Genomic DNA, 18,985 nt, shown 5'->3' on the forward strand with positions numbered 1-18,985 from the left:
ATCCGTTCGGGGTTGCTTCATTACTGGCGCGGCAGATTGGGGCTATCACACGGGCGATGGGGTGAGGCTCTTCAAGTAAGGCAGGCTGCTAGGCATAACATGGGAATCTAGGCTCTTCAAGTGGAATAAATACAGCTCCAAACCCAGCCCGACCATCGATATCAATTTTAACCCCTCCCCTACCAAACCAAGCGCGCCAAACCCACGGCCTCCCCATGGTCGTGACCCGGCCCGGCCCCCGTCTTCGTAGGAACGACCACACCCCTCCCACGCGTGCCTCACCTCCTCGGCTTGCCCCCCTTGCCGCCCCCCCTCTTGGCCGGCCGGGCATTCTTGGCCATCTTGAGCTCCTTGACCCTCCTCTCCCTGCGGATCGCCTCGGCGTCCTTGACCTCCCCGGCCTTGCCCGCGCCGTCCCTGTACTTGCCGACGCGCTTCTCCTTGGCCTCGGCCACGCGCTTCTTGCGCACGTGGTAGTCGTCGCGGAACTTGTCCGCCTCCTTGGGCGCCGTGTCGGCCGTGTGCCTGAACCGGAACCCCCCGGGCCCCTGCTGCTGGCCCCCGCCCGTCGCCGCCTGCAGGCTGCGGGCCAGGCCGACGCGCTCCGCCTCGCCGACCTGCGGCAGCTTGCCGAGGCGGTGGGCGCGGCGCCACTTGTCGAAGCGCCCGCTCTGGAAGCTCGCCGCGATCTTGACGCCGCTCTCGCCGCGCACCATCCTGGCGCCGCGGGAGCCGTCCTCGTCGTTGGCGTTGGCCACGTACTTGCTCTGCTTCTTGTCCCAGCGCATGCGCGCCCGCGTCGGCTCGCCGAACGCCTTGGCCCCGTCGTCGTTGGTGAGGTCCATGGTCGCGTGCCGTGCCTCCTCCACGAAGCTGTTGGCGTTTTGCCCGCCAGAGTGCACCCCGTAGCCCCGCTCGTCGGCCGCGTTCAGCGTCCGCGGCGTGTACGACATGAACACCTCCGGGTCCTTCCACGACGCCTCCCCCTTTCGGGAGGTTGCCGTGTTCGACACCGTGACTTCTAGCTCCTCCTCGTCTGATTCATCCTCGGCCTCGGCAACCTGCCCAGCGACGACATCTTCATCGCTCTCGGGATATCCGCCGCCCATGGTGGCGTCGTCGGCGTCGTCGTCATCGTCGTCGTCGTCCTGGGGCGGCAATTTCTTGCCACCGTCCTCCTCCTCCGCAACGGCGCCGTCCTCTCCCTTGCGTCTTCGGGGCCCGACCCATGTCCGGATATTCCGCATAATCTCCGCGGGCCGGTTATGAGCTGACTTGCCTCTCGGGCCGATCTCGAAGATGGTCTCCTGCGGCTTGAAGCCGCTGATCTGGGCGAGCATCGTCGACCGAGCCTCCTCGATGTCCGCGGCCTCCTCGTCGAAGATGGGGTGCAGCTGCGACCAGGCTCTGGACCCCACGAGCTCTCGGGCCCTCCTGGCGCTCTGGGTCGAGGCCGAGTTCCTCGTCTTCATGTACAGTTTTTCTGCCTTGACAGAAACACCGCGCAGGGCGTTTATGTCACTGTTTTCGTCCAGGATCTTGTTTACCCATTCGACATTCGTTTCGACCTCGCTTCTTTTCAGGGAACCGACCACGACGTCTGCGGCGAATGAGCGGTCGCCGCTGTCCCGGCCGATAACGAGCTTTCGACCAAGGAAGAGCTGAAGATCCAGGAGATACGGCGCATCAGCCTCACGAACGAGGCTATAACTCCAACCCGCCTTCCCGGCACGAGCGGTCCGGCCTACTCGATGAACGAAAATCTTGGGCTGGGGAGGGAAGTCGTAGTTGATGACGTTGGCCAGGACAGGAATGTCGATACCTCGCGCAGCAACGTCAGTCACCACAAGAATGTTGGACTGCCCTCTCCGGAAATTCTCCACTTGGATCCTCCGCGCTGTTTGGTCGAGTGATCCGTAGACGTACGACACCGCAAATCCCGCGTGCTGCAGCAGAGTAGCTAGGTACTCCACGTGGTGCTTAGTCGCCGCGAACACGATCGTCGAGTGCTCGGTCGGCTTTGGCCTCTGGTACGAGACGTCACCACCACGCTTTCGCTTCTTCGAGCTCATTTCCGATTCCGTTTCGGCGCCCTCCGGCAAGCCCAGCGGCATTTTGATGACATCGTGCAGGATGTGCAGCAGCGCACCCTCTTTCTCGCCCCCCTTGACGGCAAAGAAGCCACTCTCGAGATCGGGCGATACCTTGGTCTCGGCGTCTAGTCTGATCAGCGAAGGATCCTGCAAGCCGGCCCGAGCGAATTCCACTAGGGAGCTGGGTAGAGTCGCGGAAAAGAGCAACGTCTGCCTCGAGGCGGGCAAGGCGTGAAGGATTTCGGTTAGCTGCGCCGCGAAACCCATCTCGAACAGCCGATCTGCCTCGTCGAAAACGACGTATTTGATCGAGTACAGGCCTAGGGACATCTCGACTTTCAAGTGGAGGAAACGGCCGGGGGTGGCTATGATTATGTCGGGGTTTGACGCCATGGCCGCGAACTGCTCCTCAAGACTGTCTCCTCCGACCAGCAAAACGGACTTCAGGTCGGTTCCTCTGCCAAACTCCTTGACTACTTTCAGAGTCTGTATAGCGAGCTCTCGCGACGGCGACATGATGAGGGCTCTGGCTCCGACTCTCGCGCTGTGTGCCCTGAGTCTCTCGATCATGGGGATGACGAATGCAGCAGTCTTTCCAGAACCCGTCCGCGCCATTCCAACAACGTCCTTCCGGGCCATGATTAGGGGAATCGTTTTTCGCTGGATAGGAGTCGGGACGGAGTAGCCCTTTCGGGCGATGGCTTTGAGTAAGTTGGGGCCAAGGCCTGGAAGATACGTGAGTATGCTGCCGCCTGGTTTCAAAGACCTGCTCTTGCAAGAGAGAATACAACAACATACCCATTGACTGGAAACCGCCTCCCTTCTTCGCAGTCTTGCCCTTGAGGTTGGTGGTTTTCCTGAAGGAAGCCGCCTGCCGGAGGGCGATGAATGCTTCGTCCCCCCCATCTTCATCGGATCCATCGCCACCCCCTGTATTCAGAAGGCCCTCAAAATCAAGGTCATCGCCATTCACTGCTGGTCCTCTACCCTGTTTACTCAAGCCGGTTTCAGCATCGTCGATGAATAGGGACCCAACGATGTCAACCTCATTCTCGGACGGGGTTGGAGATGGCTGTCGTGGAGCCATGGTGAAAGTGATGCACCTCCTTTATTAGTAGGGTGCCTCAATGGTGCTGTCACTTCTAAATAGGTGGGTAGAATGGAACGGCACCTTGACTTCCATTGCAGTCGGCGATTGTCCAGTCCTAATTTTTCGACACGGACAGGGCTGAACTTTTTTGGTGGGGCACTTCCTTATCTCTTATCTAACAGAGCGCATGTGCATGGGGTGAACAACAACTGACAACTGACAGTACTTTGGGGTTATCGGTGATCTCAGCAACGGCGTCTCACTCCTTTCTCTGTCGCCTCTCCTCCTCACGGCGTTTATTTTTCTTATTGGCACCCCATTTCCCCCAGGTTTTGCAGTTAGTTGGCGGAGCTCAGTAGAAGCTGTGCACAGAGGGAACCAGACAAAAAGATGGCGAATAATGATGAGAAAACCGTCGTCGATACCAGGGATGCGCTCGAAGTGCTGGAGTCTGAGGCCAAGGAGTGGGAGAAAGATGCAGAGATAAACCGAATTCTACAGGCATTTCGCCTAGATGCGTAAGCATGAGCCCCTCGCCCCTGACCTATCACCCCTAAGCAGGGTATCACAACCTAGCATCCCTTTCATCGACTGACAACAGCGCGCCACAGTTACGCCGTCCTCGGGCTCAAGCCCGGCGTCCCCGAGTCCGACATCAAGAACATGTATCGCAAAAAGTCCCTGCTGATCCATCCGGACAAGACCAAGAACCCGCAGGCCCCCGACGCCTTCGACCGGTTGAAGAAGGCCCAGACGGAGCTGATGGACGAGAAGCTGCGCACCAACCTGGACGAGGCCATCGCCGACGCGCGCATGCTCCTGATGCGCGAGAACAAGTGGACGGTCGACAGCCCCGAGCTGAAGACCGAGGAGTTTGAGAAGAAGTGGGCCGACAAGACAAAGTTCGTGCTGATCGAGAACGAGCAGCGCCGCCGGCGGCAGGTCAAGGGCCAGATGCAGGACGAGGGCCGCCAGCAGCGCAAGGAGGACGAGGAGCTCGAGGCGAGGAAGCGCAAGAGGCAGCACGAGCAGGACTGGGAGGCCACGAGGGACCAGCGCATCGACAGCTGGCGGCAGTTCCAGAAGTCAAAGTCTGGGGGGGACGGGCCGGAGAAGAAGAAGAAGAAGAAGCTGAAGCCGATCGGTTGAACCGTTGAACGTGGGGCTGGGGCACGCTTTCTACACTTTCATCCCGTCAATATTGCAGGCGCATATCGGGGATAGGGATCACAGTCGACGATCCTAGGTGAACCCAGGGCTACCGTGAGCAACGGAATAGTGAGTTGAGCAGTGAAAACTACGTTGCCATCGGGCCTAACCAACCTAGAATTGCCGTCGTTTCCTACCCTGAGACTCCCAACTTGCGAGGCACAATCTCTCTTGTTCGCAATTCAAGACCATGATGGAAGGGCAATCGCATCTCGCTCCGTTGGTCTGTTCTGGCGCCGTCGCCGCTGATGGCTACCGTGGCCAATGTCATGGACTATACTAGCAGTGGAGGAGGGTGCAAACAAAATCCAATCATGACGGGATCGCGATCTGCCTAATTTCTTGTCCTTGTATAAATCCGACGGAATGGCATACCCAGCTTCTTTGCTATAGTCAACCAAGATTATGTGATCCAGGCGGCGCCGCGTCATAGCCAAGCGCTTCATGTCTAGTTACCTAGCTAGGCACCCCAGCTAGAGTGAAGCTTGGAAACCTTCACACCGAGAGGTGGTTGCTGGGCGCCGTCTATGGTGCGTGCTTTTGCTTGTACTTTATAAATCTTCCGAGGTTCAGCACCACCTCATCCGCCCTTGATCTCAGCTCGCCAAATCGTCTCTTGTCGATCGACTTGGCCATCGACTTTACCTTCGGTGAGATCTCTTCCAGGTGCTTGAGGAGGTTGTTTTTCCAGAACACTTCCTTGTCGTATTCGAGGGTCTCGTCCCCGTACATGTCGAACAGTTGATTGAGAGCCTCTACGGCGTCCGCTGCAGGGGTCTCTGGGAGGCCGTTCAACACAACCATCAGGAAGACGCCAATTTCTCGGTTGAGGGCAACCGGTGCGGGATCTCGTGCGAGTTGCCCGAGGACCCCGATGCATTTGACTCCAATGCCCTGGAAGGGATCTTCGGGGCCTTCCGAAGCCTCGCCCGACCCTACCACGTTCTCTTGGTCAAGGCTCTTCGAGGCTTGATAGAGGGTCATGAACTTCCGATACTCGTCGCCTGTCAAGGGCACGTTGCCGTTTACGCTGCGAGCAATGGCCCATGCCAGACTTGTAACCAGGCTCGCAAGGTTGACATCGGCGGTGTCTGACGCAAGAATAGGTGCCACCGTGTTCGACCAGATTTTCTTCGCCGCTGGAGCCCATAGGCTGTAGATTCCGGCGTTCTCGCCGTTGGCGAAGTCGAAGCACGACATGGTCCAAGCAAGGTTGTTGAGTGCCGACAAGGCATGGCCCTGCACAGCAATTGCTTCGTCGCTGTCCAGTGGGATTTGTGACCATTTGATCATTTGGGGGGTTGCCTTTTGTACCAGCTCCCTGAGAGTCGGCAGGGCATTTATACCAGATGCACCCGACTCCTCGTGATCTGTTCCGGTTACCATCTCCATGTCGGCTTCCATCTCGTCTTGGTCCATTTCTTCGCTATCGTCGTCGTTATCGTCTTCATTATCGTCTTCGTCGGCCGACTGCTCACCCTCGATCTCGACACCTGCGTCATCTTCGTCCATGGCATCGGCATCGGCATCGGCATCGTCGATTTCATTCCATTCCCCCTTGGCCTTCCCACCGTCTCCCGCACTGTTCGCCTTCTCCAGGGTGCTTTGTAGGTCCGTCCCTATTGAAGCCAGGATCTCCAAGGCTAGCTCCAACACCTCAGATGGGCTTGAGCCATGGGTCCCGTTTGTTGTCTGTTGACGTAACGATGTTTGACCTAAAACTCTTGCTAGAACTGGGATGAGGATGGCATCACATGCGCCATCTTGGCCAGGGCTGTGGTCTTGCCATTGCAACGAGTAGAAGATATTGTGGAGGACCCCGCAGGCAGCTACTGCTCTCGAGCCGGTCCCTTCCTTGAATTTCAGAAGATGCTCATAGAAACGAGTGTCTCGGTCGTCAATGGCAGCTTGCCCGAAGTCGAGGTTCTCTTCAGACAGCGTCATTAAACACGAGAAAACCTCGTCTAGGAGATCTGGGGATGTTGCCTCATTTGTAGCCAGGACGAAGAGAAAGTGAAGAATTGATCGATTGGCAACGATGGTCTCTAGGGCCTCGTCTCTGGCAACAGCCAGAGCAGTCAAAAGTGAGACCAGTGCCGCGGAGATATCCCAGACGACCTGCTGCCGTGCCTTGGGCGTCTTGCCGAAGGGCGGCTCTGAGGCGGCTAAAGCGTCGACCACCTGTTGAGCGAGTCAGCCTCTATGCAAGGCTCAAGATGTGATAGTGCCAATGTAAATCACTCTTGTCAAGGACCGGACTGGACGAATCTCATTGAAGAACCGGTAAACTTACAATCTTGCCAGCGTGTTCGATCGCAGTGAGGACATCGAGTCTGTATAAGTGAACGCAGAAGTCACTCTCTTCCTCCTGGGCCAGGACCCTCAATATCTCCCACCCAGCGGCCCGACTTTCAATGCTGTTATCCGTAAGGGTCTGGGTGAGAATGATGGGAACCACTTGCTCTCGAAGGAGCAGTTTCCGGCACTTCACATCCTGGATGATGTTTGCAATAGCTCCGGCCGCCGCCGTTCGTGACTTGGGCTCGGGACTCTGTAAGTCCTTGATCACGGGAAGAATGCGGGCTTCTCGAAGCGCAACCAGTTCCGGATCAGACAGAGGCTTGACAGGTTTTGTTATGGGATCAGAGCGGTTAGCCCGGTTCCTATTTCGCCTTGATTTCCCCATGATTAGGAAGCTTTCAAGCTGTGTTGTGAGTGAGGGCGTGAGGCCTTACGTCTGAGAATTCTTCGAGTGAAAAAGATAAGATAATTCAACGTGGGGTCGTGCCCCACCATGCCTGCAAAGAAGAGAAGGGTTATCCTTGTCATCGCCTCGATAAGCAATTATACACTAGTGCTTTAATCCGATTTCTTAAGGTTCCATCGCCCGTAAATTATCCGTTTTAAAGCCTGTAGGTACTGTACCTAGGTAGGTGGCCGGAAGCAACACATGAACCCAGCCTGTGGTATTAGCGGCCGTCATGATCTGCAGGGACGAGAGATGTGAACTTCAGACCTGCCTGCTCCCCATCTGCGAATAACGCTGCGCACGCCCCGCCGTCCCGCATCGCGTCTCCTAGCCTTTTATGCGCTTCGGATTTTGGCACACAAGCTCGCAGCGGTATTCTCCTGGGTGAAATGACGTACAGGGCTGCGAGGTTTCCAGTCTCGAGGTAGTTCACGATCCATTCCATGGTCGACCCTGTTGGGGCTGTTTAAGGGCATGCGGCTCGGAAACATGAGCTCTATATTTCTCACCGACGAGGAGCTGGGAAAGAAGGATGACGACCATAAGCCGGCCAAGCTGCCGCCGCTTCGATCCCATCACTGGAGTCCAGCTCGAGTGCCAGTCCGGAAGACGTTGAAGCGCCTCGCTATCGCATTGATCATAGGCCTCGGTGTCTATCTGTTCATCAAGAATATACCCACCGATGTGCCGATACGAGATCGACGTCGACCCGTCTACGGGCAGACAGACGAGACCCTCCCGTTCCGCCCTCCACATGGAACAGCGAAGTCGAGCCCCCCAGTGACGAATTTCGACGAGTCCGTCAGATCGGCCGGCCGCACTTATAACGCCCCAGCTAGGTTCCCGAACCTTGGAACTTCGCTCCAGGCAATCTCGAGCACAAGGGGTAGCCTCTTGACCAACAAGAATGTTCTCTTCGTTGCATCTAGCCTGAAGAGTGTTGCCGCTCTTCTTCCCATGGCCTGTCGCATGGGTTCTGAATTACGAAGCTATGTTCATTTTGCCTTGATGAGCCGCAGCGAGATTGATATCGATGAACTGCGTGCAATCAATGGTATTGATGATTCGTGCCAGGTCATATTCCACGGTATGCTCATCTGCCCATGGCCCCGGCACCTGTTCCAGTCCAGATCGGCCCAGACTGACGCTCGATAGACGCCCGTCCCGATTATTCTTCCATCTCAACTGAGGCTCGCCTTGAGGCTTGCACTTCACGCGCACTATGTACTTGAACTGCCCACCCCCTCTCTTGTCTCTCGGCCATGGGATCTAACCACAGCCTAGTCCACATATACGGGTACATGCACCCCCAGGCGGTCATTGTTGACGGCTCCAGCACCGAAGAAGTCTTTTTCCTCGGCGCCATGCGAAAGAAAGCGCACAACATAGGAGTCCCTCTGATCGAATTGCCCGAGTCAGCCCCGAAACGGCTGACTTGGATGACAAAACTCGACAGTTCCTCATTAGCCGGTTAGTCCTTCCCCTCGCTCTCCAGCTGGTTTTGGAGAACCCCCGTTTTGCTAACTCGGAGATATAGCCTGGAACAGAGTAAACGTAGAGATTCTGATTCAAGCACCGCCAGGAGGATCAGGGAGCCTGATCAGACTGCTCAGGTCCTTGAGCAGTGCGGATTTCACGTCATGCGCGATCCCCCATCTAACCATCGAGCTCCCTCGTAAAATTGACCCGTTCACGGCCAAATTTCTCGAGACATTTCAGTGGCCGCCGGCCCATGTCCACAATCCATCCCATACCAGACAGCTTTCGTTGCGTCGCCGTATCCCCCGCCAAACCCCGAGTGAGGAAGAGAGTGCGGTCCGCTTCCTCGAGTCTTTCTGGCCGTCAAATCCTCGCGATTCACATGTCCTGGTCCTCTCTCCCCAGGCAGAGCTCTCACCTCGGTTCTTCCACTGCAAGTTTCTCTTCTTCCTCCAACGAGCCAGAATGGCCTCTAACATGGATGCGCGTAGATCTCAAGTACTCCTTACTGGAATACGGGTACTCGAACGCCGCTGTGCTTCAGGAGTGGGATAGGAGACTCTTGGGAATTAGTCTCGACTTGCCTGCAACCTATCTGAATGTGTCCGAGCCATTCTCGCCGCCGACAAGGAAGGACGCTGTTCATTTGGCAGCAGCTGCAGCGGCTGCAACTGACGAGCCCACCTCCTTCCTCTGGCAAGCGCCAAACAGCAATGCCGTTCTCTTCTTCGGGCAGAAATGGGTCGAGCTTCACGGATTTGTTTCCAGACTGGTCGATTTCCAGCATGGGTCGCCCTCGCCAGCGCCACTCCTATCCGAGAAGCTCGTAAGCAAGAGGTATCCGGCTTGGCTGGAGCACGCATTGAAGCTTTCCCGGGCTCGCGGCTACTGGACTCTGTATCCCAGCAAGATGACGGCAAGCAACCTGGCTACTATTCACAATGAGCTCTATGCACCCCCTGAAGAGTACGAGGCCGATGCCACAAGGGATCCGAGCGATGCGACCGAGATTATATTGGCAGATGGACCGTTACTTGACAGACTACCTAACGGAGGCAACCTCCCACCCTTCAACCAGCTGCCCTTGGTGACGTGGGACGGACTGGTGACGAAGCTGCACGATTTTGACAGCGCTGCGTCAGATTATGCCGCGAAGTTCCGGGGCACAATTGGGGGCTGCGAGGACCTCCTTCCATCCGACTTACTGCCACAAAAGTCGGCAGGAGATCTGTTCTGCTCGAAAGAGGCTTAAGCGCTGTATCAATTCATAGCGCAATGTCTCCTGGCATCTTTCATTAGCAGCATCGTGTTCCGACAATGTACATATGCTCCTATGGGGAGGGCGTTTATTTAGATACGCCCTTCCAAGTATATTGGACTCAAATCAAGGCCCAGGCCACCCTCAAATCCCCGACACTTTGAAAACAACAAACTCACGAGTCGGCCTCTGAGTCCAAAATGTTGACCACAAGAAGTGCGATACTAGTGCCCAAGATAACCAACGCTATTACAGCCATGATCTGTGAGGGTTAGTCACCCGGCATGGCCAGCCACGGCCAGAAGGGGGATAGGAAAGAACTCACCAACTGTGTTTTCCACCCCGTCTGCACGATAGCTGCTCTCCGGCCATACTTGTTAATGGTTCCTGCCATGGAAAGTCAGCATTCGCGAAAGCCCCGACCAAACATTTTGGGGGGGGGGGGTTGGGTTAGAGAGGCTCCCATACTTGTATAATTGGCGATCCCAAGGCAGAGACAGGCCACAGACAACACCCAGAACACGGTGCCGAGGGGCTTCGCCATGCGTAGCTCAATATCGCTGGCCTTGTGCCTCAGGTGGAAGGACAGCACGATGGCGACGGACACGACTGCCATGTATACCGAGAATTTCAGGTACGACAGGAAGGCTGTAAAAGGGGAAGAAGCGGGGAGTGAGGTCCCTGTCAGCTATCCAGAACCAGAGGGGGAAAGTAATGCGGGCCATGAGGAAGGAGGGGGTTCCGGCGCACTTCTCTCGTTTGCACAGTGGTCGCGAGCATCGCTGGTCTCGTTCTCGAAGAGCAAGGGCGCCGAGAAGGGCCATATCCAGAAGGCGTTATCGGCCTCGTGTCCGCGGCTGGTGAGAATATTAGAGCAGAGCGGGAATGGGGCCTCGAGGGGCGTTTGCCAGGCTGGGGAGGGGTTGGGAGTTGGGAAGAACTTACACGCCATGGCTGCCCACCTCGATCGGTTTCCGGAGATGAGATAGCGATGGCACGGTACAACATGACAGGGTGCCGTCTTCCTCGTCTACGATCTCTGGCCCGGGTTCGGTCATATTTCCAGGGGTGTAGAGCGAGAGAAAAAGAAGAAGAAAGGCCTGGGGTGGGTGGCCAACTGCCAGGGCGAGTCAAACGGGGAGATCCCAAAACCGTTAACGTGGATTGCGTGCGCTTTGGTAGAATATACGCATGTTCTCGTCCTCGTTGGAGATGGAGGGTAGGGGGGTCAGTGCGTCATAGGTGCCGATGGCATGCAACGGTCTGGTGGGGCAAGGGTCTGGCGGCTAATGGCACTGTAAATCATTACATGTATTCTGTACATGCGCCTGTTCCATCCCATCCCCTTGTCTCCTGCTCTCCCACTGACAGGTCTCCCATTTGAACCTTTGTCAGACTCTGCTATCCTCATCCCTCCCTCTAGGTCTGTTGGAGTTCTCCCCGAGCTTCGAACCTAAGAGAATTATCGTTCCAGAATAAGGGTGGAATCTGCTGCCCAAGTACCACAACTCCAAATCAACTTCATCTGCCTCCTCTTCGACCTCTTTTGCATTTTACATAGCATTGTTCATCATATCTTTCTGGTGGTTCGTAATATCAGATTCCCGTTGGACTACCATCGTCATCCGTTGTAACTGATCCATGTCCACAGAACGGTTCATACTGGCTAGCGTTCGAGCCGAGGTTGTCATGGCGTGCATCACCGGCTCGATCTGTCCGGAGGTCTGTAGCGGGGGTATCAGTACAGATTGTTCGCACGCGAAGGATATAGTATGATATACCTGTAGAAGAAGGGACATGTGCCGTAGATGATTCTTCCAAATGTAGGCCGCCTCGATAGTCCTAGGAGGATAGCTTATTAGTTCCGAAAACACACTGGGAGTCGCGCTTGTGCTCTGCTAACTTTCTAATACGGACGAGCTCCTGTTCTTGGATTCTGCGGACGCCAAATTGACCTCCCTGCGTGCTTCGCTCAATCATCTTCTCTTGCTTCTCTAGCTGGATTCGAAATAGATCCAGCCCCCCGATTTTCTCGTCGAGAAACGCCTGGGTTTCTTGTGACGACTCAGCTTGCGTATTACGCCAGCCGAAGACCCAGCCGAAGACCCAGCCGAAGAGCCATCCTAGAGCCTGTCAAATGAGGCTGGCGTTAGAGAACACAGGACAGGTCCGACAAGACAGATCGACTCACTTTCATATTGTCTGAAGGGGGCGGGATGGTATTGGAGTTGGAAAGCGTTACAGGGTGGAGATGTTGATGTTGCATTGCAATTGCGTTCGCGGTAGCCTGCCAGGTCGTCGGGGCTTTTTCAGGTTCGCTGGAGGAAAACACTGGGAGAGGTTCTGACTCTTATAGGCAGTCGATGTAGGAAATCGGTGGCAGCTCCGTCATCAAACCTCCCCCCCAAGGTTCACCAGAGTTATGGGACCTCTGCTCTAGGCGGTGAGGGAGTTCTTTGTTGGTATATACAGCTCCGAAGGATAAGTACTGTGCGTATTCAAGCTGATTCCAGACACAAGCTGTATGTCATTGTAGGAACCTGTTGTCAAATATGATATCTGCCTCTAGCGGTTTCGGCTCTCGAAAGAAAACGTCTGTAAACTCTAGTCGTAGAGGGCCGCTAGTGACCTGATACGACCTAGAATCAAGACATGCAGGATCCATCATGCTGATTATACCAAACACGAGTGATGTCGATAGTCTAGTGACATCTAGGCTCCTCATCAACAGCGGCAGCAGCTCTCGTTGTCATCGGCCCCAGTTGAGGAGTTGGCTGCTGGCTTTGGTTCCACGTTTCCACAGTGATTGATCCTTAGTTTCTGTCTGCCTTGGCAAGGATGGCAGTCCTGAATTCGCCATCTGATATGGTAAACCACCATCTTGGTCTGTAACGCTGGCCAAGTCTGTGTCCACCCAGCTTCGATCACCACTGATGGATAGAGGCACCTCTGGCAGTACCTTCTGGATCAGGACCATAAGACAAACCCGCCTCTCTAGCCGAGCGTGAAGTTGTGGTGCCATTCCGTTATAGAACCAAATCTAGCCAACTCGTCACCTAAACTCATATCTCGGGCCTTTTCCTGCAATTTCCAATTCAATTTGCAGATGGAGCTGTTCCTGAGGAGGCGTTGGAAATGTAATGATAAGGAGTTCCGAATCGGCCGAATAGAGCAACACTTGAAATCTCGAAACTGGGCCTCCCTCGCTGAGTCTAGCTTGTCGAATTTTTCCGGAGAGACGTATTGGATCCTCACAACCTCTTCGTAGACGTTGGTTAGTCGCTTGGAGAGGTTATCAACCCCTGCGTACTGGAAAGCAAGACTCTCTGTCATTGGGGTGGATATTTCAGAGGCGGCACAAAGTTCCAGGGCGCCGTCGGTAGTGCTCTATCAGTAGTACCTATTGCCCTTGCTGTGGACAGCTATTGCCGTTGCTACCTACTCAGCACTTGCTCAGATCCAAACTACCTTACCCAGTGGAAGGTGACAAGGTTCCATCCTCTTTAGGTACCTAGCGACTCTTATTACATCGCAGCACAAAGAACCCGCCGTCTCATCAGACGTGGCGGAATCCGAACCAAACCTCATGCGACTTGCAGGCTTGGGTTGGGTAAGACAAAAGCGTATGCGGCATGGGAACACTGCAAGGCGCCCGGGAAATGGCGTCGATGGCCCAGGCATAGCCGCCACTAAGGTTATTCTTTACGCGTGCCGCCGAACTTGGATCACTTAAACGATGGGGACGTCTCGTTGCTCTTTGGCTCCTGGGATTCCTCAGGGCGAACAGCGTCGTCGAAATAGCCTAGAATCACAAGGTCTAGCACCAAAATAAGTGGGGCTATTATTTTAGGTATGTAAGTTAAATTAGGGAGCCGCAGTTTTATTCAGTAAATCCGCCCTTATAGCACAGCGGTAGTGCGTTACACTAGTACCCTAACAGTTCAATGTAAAGGTCCCTGGTTCAATTCCAGGTGAGGGCAATTTCTTTTTTTGTTCCTGTATTTCTATGTCCTCTCATCTACACACCGCTTCCTTTGTTTTGTTTTTTTCCTCTATTTAACCGACTGCATGCGGGAGGTCGACGGGAAGTCATGTGATTGTGTGGAGGTGAGCAAACCTAAAAACGAAGGCATGACTTGGATCTTCAAGGGTTTGGTAAGAATGAGTAACACGCTAGGGAGGCATTTTAGGTGGGTACATGATAGCGGAGACAGGATTGATTTCCAGATGAGAGCATTCAATGAATTGATCACTACTATTCCATGCTCTAATCCATTGAATCCACCAATCACAGTCGTGGAGCCGGTCATTTCTCGAACTGTGAATCTCACCTGCATTGCTCTAGATCAGCTGCTCGCGCCCTCCCCCTTTCTCTTTCTCTCCAGCACTCCGAATCCGAGTGCCGAAGCCGTGCACGCATGGCAGAGAACCGGCCAATCCCGGCCAGGGCGGCTCCTGACGTACCGCACACCTTCGCATCATCCTTGGCGCAGTCATTCCGCTCCTCCTCGCCGCTGGCCCAGGAGCTGGTGGCGAGGGACCTTGCAGAATGCTCCGACGCCGGGGACCCGGACTCCGGAGATGAACATGCTCTGGATTCCTCTGACTCGGAGGACGGAATAGAGGCCCCCACCCTCTACAGGCGGCCGAGTGGCATCGCCTATGGGACTGCGCGTCCTGCCTTGGGATCGAACGCTCTCAGCGAGCCTGTTCTCACCAGGGAGGAGCGTGTCAAATCCCGCGACGCCGAACGCAGCTTACTCAGGGACAACCATATCCTGCCGCCGAAGCACCCCGGCGTGGCCAGGCCGTCCCTCCTCGGCCGGCTCTACAGAAGGCTGTTCAGCACAAAGATCCCCCTTCCATCGCCGGACGAGGAGTCTCCCTCCCGAGCCGGTGATCGTACAGAAGTGTCACCCCTTCTCGGGCCGGACCTTACGGGCGCCGCTTCGGGCCATGAGCACCTGAACGAGCAGTGGGAAGCCGCCGTTGCCGAAGGGAGGATCAAGACCACGTGGCAGAGGGAGGCGAAGACGATAGCCGTCTACTCGAGGTCCCTCATTGTCACCTTCCTCCTCCAGTACTCCATCAACGTTGCCAGCATCTTTGCTGTAGGACGGATCGGAAAGCTTGAGCTTGGAGCCGTGAGTCGTAAGTATCCATCGGCCTATCTACCCCGGCCTGGTTCATGTCCAGAGTGCCTCGACTGATATCAGACACGTAGTCGCAACGATGACCGCAAACATTACTTGCTACGCGCTTTTCCAGGGACTGGCCACCAGCCTTGACACCCTCTGTGCGCAAGCCTACGGTTCAGGCCACAGGCATCTCGTAGGCTTGCAGTTCCAGAGGATGACGTACTTCCTGTGGCTTATCATTATCCCCATCGCGGTCCTCTGGTTCAAGGCAGAGGGCATCTTGGCCACGATGATTCCCGAGCGACGCTCAGCCGAGCTGGCAGGGATATACCTGCGGATCACTCTCCTGGGCGCCCCAGCCATGGCCGCATTCGAATGTGGGAAGAGATTCGTGCAGGCCCAGGGCCTATTCCACGCGACAACCTATGTGCTGATGATCGCGGCCCCGTTGAACATACTACTGAACTATCTGTTTGTCTGGAGGTTTGGCTGGGGTTACATTGGCGCGCCCATTGCCGTCGTGGTTACGCAGAACCTTCTCCCGCTGCTTCTATTCCTATACGTCTGGCTGGTGGACGGATCGCAGTGCTGGGGCGGTCTCAGCAAGCGCGCATTCTCAAACTGGGGTGAGTCTCCCGGGATGAAGGATATTCTTTACCTTTCCCTTTTTGCCGTGGACATTGGAATCAGCTCGACTGACCACCCCGGCTAGGTCCAATGATTAGATTGGCGCTTCCAGGCATGATTATGGTGGAAGCGGAGTGGTTCGCGTTTGAGATCCTGACGCTGGCATCTGGCCGGTTTGGGACCTCCTACTTGGCCGCCCAGAGCGTCTTGGTAACGGTCACCTCTACGACCTTCCAGATACCCTTCCCGCTGTCAATCGCTGGGTCCACTCGGGTTGCGAACTTGATCGGTGCGAAACTACCCGATGCGGCGAAGACATCGGCCAAAGTGGTGAGTTGATTCGAGCTCCAGTCAGAGATCAGTAGCAGCAGGTTGTCTCTAACTCGACGTCAACGCGCAGACCTTCGCTGGAGGCTTGCTTGTTGGTCTCTTCAACCTGACCATGGTCGCCACCTTCAGATACCAGATACCTCTTCTCTTCACCAAGGACCCCGAGGTTGTCGAGATAGTCGCACATGTAATGCCAATCTGCGCGGTTATGCAGCTCTTTGACGGCACGGCTACCGTCGCCCACGGTCTGTTGAGGGGCATTGGGAGACAGGAGATCGGAGGCTACGCCAATCTGGCAACATACTACCTTGTGGCGCTTCCCATCTCCTTTGGTCTCGCTTTCGGCCTTGGCTGGAAACTCAACGGCCTGTGGGTCGGAGTGACGTTTGGGCTTCTTCTGTGAGCATCGCACCCAAGGATCTACACCGCCCCATAAGTACAAGATGGAAGCTAACTATGTGATAGGGTATCGGTTATTGAGTACTGGTTTATATGCAAGTTGGATTGGGAAAGATCCGTGAGAGAGGCAGAGCATAGAAACGCGACTGGATAGAGGGTATGGTGGGATGATCTGCCCATGTTTACTGTGTATAACGCCGCCAAGAAGAAAAGGGGAGAGCTAAGAAGTCCAATTTTTATAGCACGAAAAGAAAGGGGGGTCTCCGATAATGGGCATATACAACTGGGAAGATCAGCCTTGGAGTAACCAGCCGTGATGAGGTACACGTACTTGGGATACCAGTGGTTGAAAGACATGTAAACCTACCTACGCTGTTGACTCTCGTATCAAATTACACAAGCAGATTGGAAGATGTTTGTTTGCTGATTGAGCTTGTGTCAACTGACGAAGCTTGTGTGAAATTGGCCTGTGCATTGCGGGGTTGGCCTGTGCGTTCCAGAAACTAGCAATAAAGAGCTCCCCCCAAGCCCCCGTATCCCCTAGTTTGGCTTCCCAATCTCACAGAGGCTTCTTTTCCACTTCCCAATCGACCGAACGTCTGCATCTGCGACTGAGGCACGCCCTACCCAGAGCCATGTCTACCATCACTACTACGACGGAGACTCGTGCAGAGCCGATTACGGCCGAGACCATCCTCCGGCTCTTCCCCGATATCGACACGCGCGGGGATGCTCTGGAGGGGCACGACGAAGAGCAGATTCGGCTCATGGACGAAGTCTGCATTGTCCTCGACGAAGATGATGTGCCAATTGGGAAGGCCAGCAAGAAGATCTGTGCGTGGTACAACACTGGTAGTGTTGAGAGGCAAGGCTAACATGCATTGCTCTTGCAGGTCATCTCATGAGCAACATCGACAAGGGCCTCCTCCACCGGGCCTTCTCCGTCTTCCTTTTCAACGACAAGAATGAGCTGCTACTCCAGCAGCGGGCTCCCGAGAAGATCACTTTCCCGGACATGTGGACCAACACCTGTTGCTCCCACCCGCTTGGAATCCCCAGCGAGACGGGCTCCAACCTGCCCGATTCCATTGAAGGAGTCAAGAGAGCGGCGCAACGAAAGCTGGACCACGAGTTGGGCATCAAGAAGGAGCAGGTCCCCCTGGAGGACTTCCATTTCCTGACTCGCATCCATTACAAAGCCCCTAGCAACGGCCAATGGGGAGAGCACGAGAGTAAGAGATACAGAATCAGGGCCCATTCGGGCCACTTGCCCCTCGCGCTAGACAGGACTAATGGTGCATCACAGTCGACTATATCCTCTTCATCAAGGCTAACGTCGACCTCGATATCAACAAGAACGAGGTCCAGGCCATTCAATACGTGTCTCCGGATGAACTGAAGAAGCTCTTCACCGACCCCTCTCTCAAGTTCACCCCCTGGTTCAAACTGATCTGCCACTCGATGCTCTTCGAGTGGTGGCAGCACCTCGACTCGGGCCTCGAGAAGTACACCAATGAGCAGCAGATCAGGCGCATGTGAGAGACGACGAATCACGTCACGGGCCGAGGGCCACGGGCGGCATCGGGGGCACATACGTACCCCGGCGATCAGGGCCGCGGCGATTTCGCTATAGGATACTGCTTGTTTAGCCGTGAGATTTCCGCTCTCGTGTGTTGACGAGATATCGAGACTCGACACTAAAGAGCTCCATTTGTTTTGTTTCCCAACACTCACTCTCGCACATTCCGGTTGAGCCACCGGCTCTAAATGGGGAGTGTTGGGCAACGTTCTAGCTAGCAAGGCAAGGCCGGCTTACCCGGTCAAGCTGCTGCATGCGATCGTGTGTTGTGATAGAGAACCCCCACGTTGGGAAAGTCAGTCAATGATAGTTGGCAAGGCAAGATTGTCCTTCCATGTGAGTCTCACTTTCTTGCCGACTCGTATCGCCTTCTTTGAGAGCTGATTGCAAGCCACCAGCTTCCTGGCTGCGTCACCTGACGGGCCTGCACATATGCTAAGGCAGGCTCTGAATGGATCTACCAGTCTGGACGATGACTGCTCCGGCAATTGGGGCCTATGATTGGGGCAATGTGTAATCTTGGGGTGCACATCGGCCCTTGGCGTACGTTGCTCAACATTCGAGAATGCAAAATACAGAAGCCGTCTTGTGACCTCACCCTCAGCGTGCGTAACTGCATCCGGATTGCCCTGCTTCTACCACCCTGCAGCTCCATGGGATGGAGAGACCGTAATACCCACGCAGGCCTGCCTATCCAAGCGGCCTGCCTACTGCATGTTGGCATGTAAAGTCTGTCGCCTTGCTCAATAGTTCGACCTAGTGGCTCTAACCAAGCGTTGGAAACCAGATATCTATCTACACGCCTCCCCCAAATGTAGACACCGCAGGGCAGTCATCGGCAAGACCCGGCGAGGAAATCCTGGTGCTTGTGCGGCTCTCCAATCTCTTGTCTCCAAATACGGCTCCCTGCATTCATCCCACTCGATTGTATCCCTGTCTCACTTTGATCTTGTCCTTGGGGGGGGGGGGGGGGGGGGGGGGGGCGCCGGGGCGCGCGGGGGCGGCGGGGGGGGGGGGGGGGGGGGGGGCGGGGC

The 18,985-nt window shown here is 55.4% G+C and overlaps 8 protein-coding genes across 8 annotated transcripts; 4 read left to right on the top strand and 4 right to left on the bottom strand.

The window, feature by feature from the left end:
• Positions 1-278: 278 nt before the first annotated feature.
• Positions 279-3,425, bottom strand: QBC33DRAFT_619962 (ATP-dependent RNA helicase dbp-10; the record flags this gene model as incomplete). The annotated part of the gene is made up of 2 exons (XM_060432760.1): positions 2,892-3,425; positions 279-2,818 (listed from the first exon to the last, which is right to left on the bottom strand). Exons 1-2 carry the CDS (start codon positions 3,178-3,180, stop codon positions 279-281), a joined length of 2,829 nt encoding a protein of 942 aa, XP_060282879.1. The 5' UTR covers positions 3,181-3,425.
• QBC33DRAFT_83018 (uncharacterized protein) lies at positions 3,259-4,625 on the top strand. Its single transcript, XM_060433118.1, has 3 exons — positions 3,259-3,334; positions 3,407-3,701; positions 3,795-4,625. Exons 2-3 carry the CDS (start codon positions 3,574-3,576, stop codon positions 4,330-4,332), a joined length of 666 nt encoding a protein of 221 aa, XP_060282880.1. The 5' UTR covers positions 3,259-3,334; positions 3,407-3,573; the 3' UTR covers positions 4,333-4,625.
• Positions 4,516-7,191, bottom strand: QBC33DRAFT_539747 (uncharacterized protein). The gene is made up of 2 exons (XM_060428007.1): positions 6,686-7,191; positions 4,516-6,573 (listed from the first exon to the last, which is right to left on the bottom strand). Exons 1-2 carry the CDS (start codon positions 7,076-7,078, stop codon positions 4,918-4,920), a joined length of 2,049 nt encoding a protein of 682 aa, XP_060282881.1. The 5' UTR covers positions 7,079-7,191; the 3' UTR covers positions 4,516-4,917.
• Positions 7,192-7,216: 25 nt separating this feature from the next.
• Positions 7,217-10,146, top strand: QBC33DRAFT_82708 (uncharacterized protein). Its single transcript, XM_060433114.1, has 5 exons — positions 7,217-8,228; positions 8,297-8,365; positions 8,426-8,611; positions 8,679-9,053; positions 9,112-10,146. Exons 1-5 carry the CDS (start codon positions 7,616-7,618, stop codon positions 9,870-9,872), a joined length of 2,004 nt encoding a protein of 667 aa, XP_060282882.1. The 5' UTR covers positions 7,217-7,615; the 3' UTR covers positions 9,873-10,146.
• On the bottom strand, positions 9,638-11,075 carry QBC33DRAFT_539752 (uncharacterized protein). Its single transcript, XM_060428008.1, has 5 exons — positions 10,824-11,075; positions 10,629-10,735; positions 10,347-10,526; positions 10,204-10,265; positions 9,638-10,140 (listed from the first exon to the last, which is right to left on the bottom strand). Exons 1-5 carry the CDS (start codon positions 10,934-10,936, stop codon positions 10,054-10,056), a joined length of 549 nt encoding a protein of 182 aa, XP_060282883.1. The 5' UTR covers positions 10,937-11,075; the 3' UTR covers positions 9,638-10,053.
• Positions 11,076-11,183: 108 nt separating this feature from the next.
• QBC33DRAFT_82938 (uncharacterized protein) lies at positions 11,184-12,274 on the bottom strand. The gene is made up of 4 exons (XM_060433116.1): positions 12,070-12,274; positions 11,782-12,008; positions 11,660-11,720; positions 11,184-11,602 (listed from the first exon to the last, which is right to left on the bottom strand). Exons 1-4 carry the CDS (start codon positions 12,142-12,144, stop codon positions 11,432-11,434), a joined length of 534 nt encoding a protein of 177 aa, XP_060282884.1. The 5' UTR covers positions 12,145-12,274; the 3' UTR covers positions 11,184-11,431.
• Positions 12,275-14,061: 1,787 nt separating this feature from the next.
• Positions 14,062-16,890, top strand: QBC33DRAFT_539756 (MATE efflux family protein). Its single transcript, XM_060428009.1, has 5 exons — positions 14,062-15,029; positions 15,103-15,642; positions 15,729-15,973; positions 16,044-16,372; positions 16,439-16,890. The coding sequence occupies exons 1-5, from the start codon at positions 14,297-14,299 to the stop codon at positions 16,524-16,526; spliced, it is 1,935 nt and encodes a 644-aa protein (XP_060282885.1). The 5' UTR covers positions 14,062-14,296; the 3' UTR covers positions 16,527-16,890.
• A 6-nt stretch (positions 16,891-16,896) lies between these two features.
• QBC33DRAFT_83082 (isopentenyl-diphosphate delta-isomerase idi1) lies at positions 16,897-18,149 on the top strand. The gene is made up of 3 exons (XM_060433119.1): positions 16,897-17,206; positions 17,266-17,604; positions 17,679-18,149. The coding sequence occupies exons 1-3, from the start codon at positions 17,008-17,010 to the stop codon at positions 17,909-17,911; spliced, it is 771 nt and encodes a 256-aa protein (XP_060282886.1). The 5' UTR covers positions 16,897-17,007; the 3' UTR covers positions 17,912-18,149.
• The last annotated feature ends 836 nt before the right edge of the window (positions 18,150-18,985 follow it).

Source organism: Phialemonium atrogriseum, assembly GCF_030411735.1.
Source record: "Phialemonium atrogriseum strain 8032-3 unplaced genomic scaffold QBC33scaffold_14, whole genome shotgun sequence".
Classification (NCBI taxonomy): domain Eukaryota; kingdom Fungi; phylum Ascomycota; class Sordariomycetes; order Cephalothecales; family Cephalothecaceae; genus Phialemonium; species Phialemonium atrogriseum.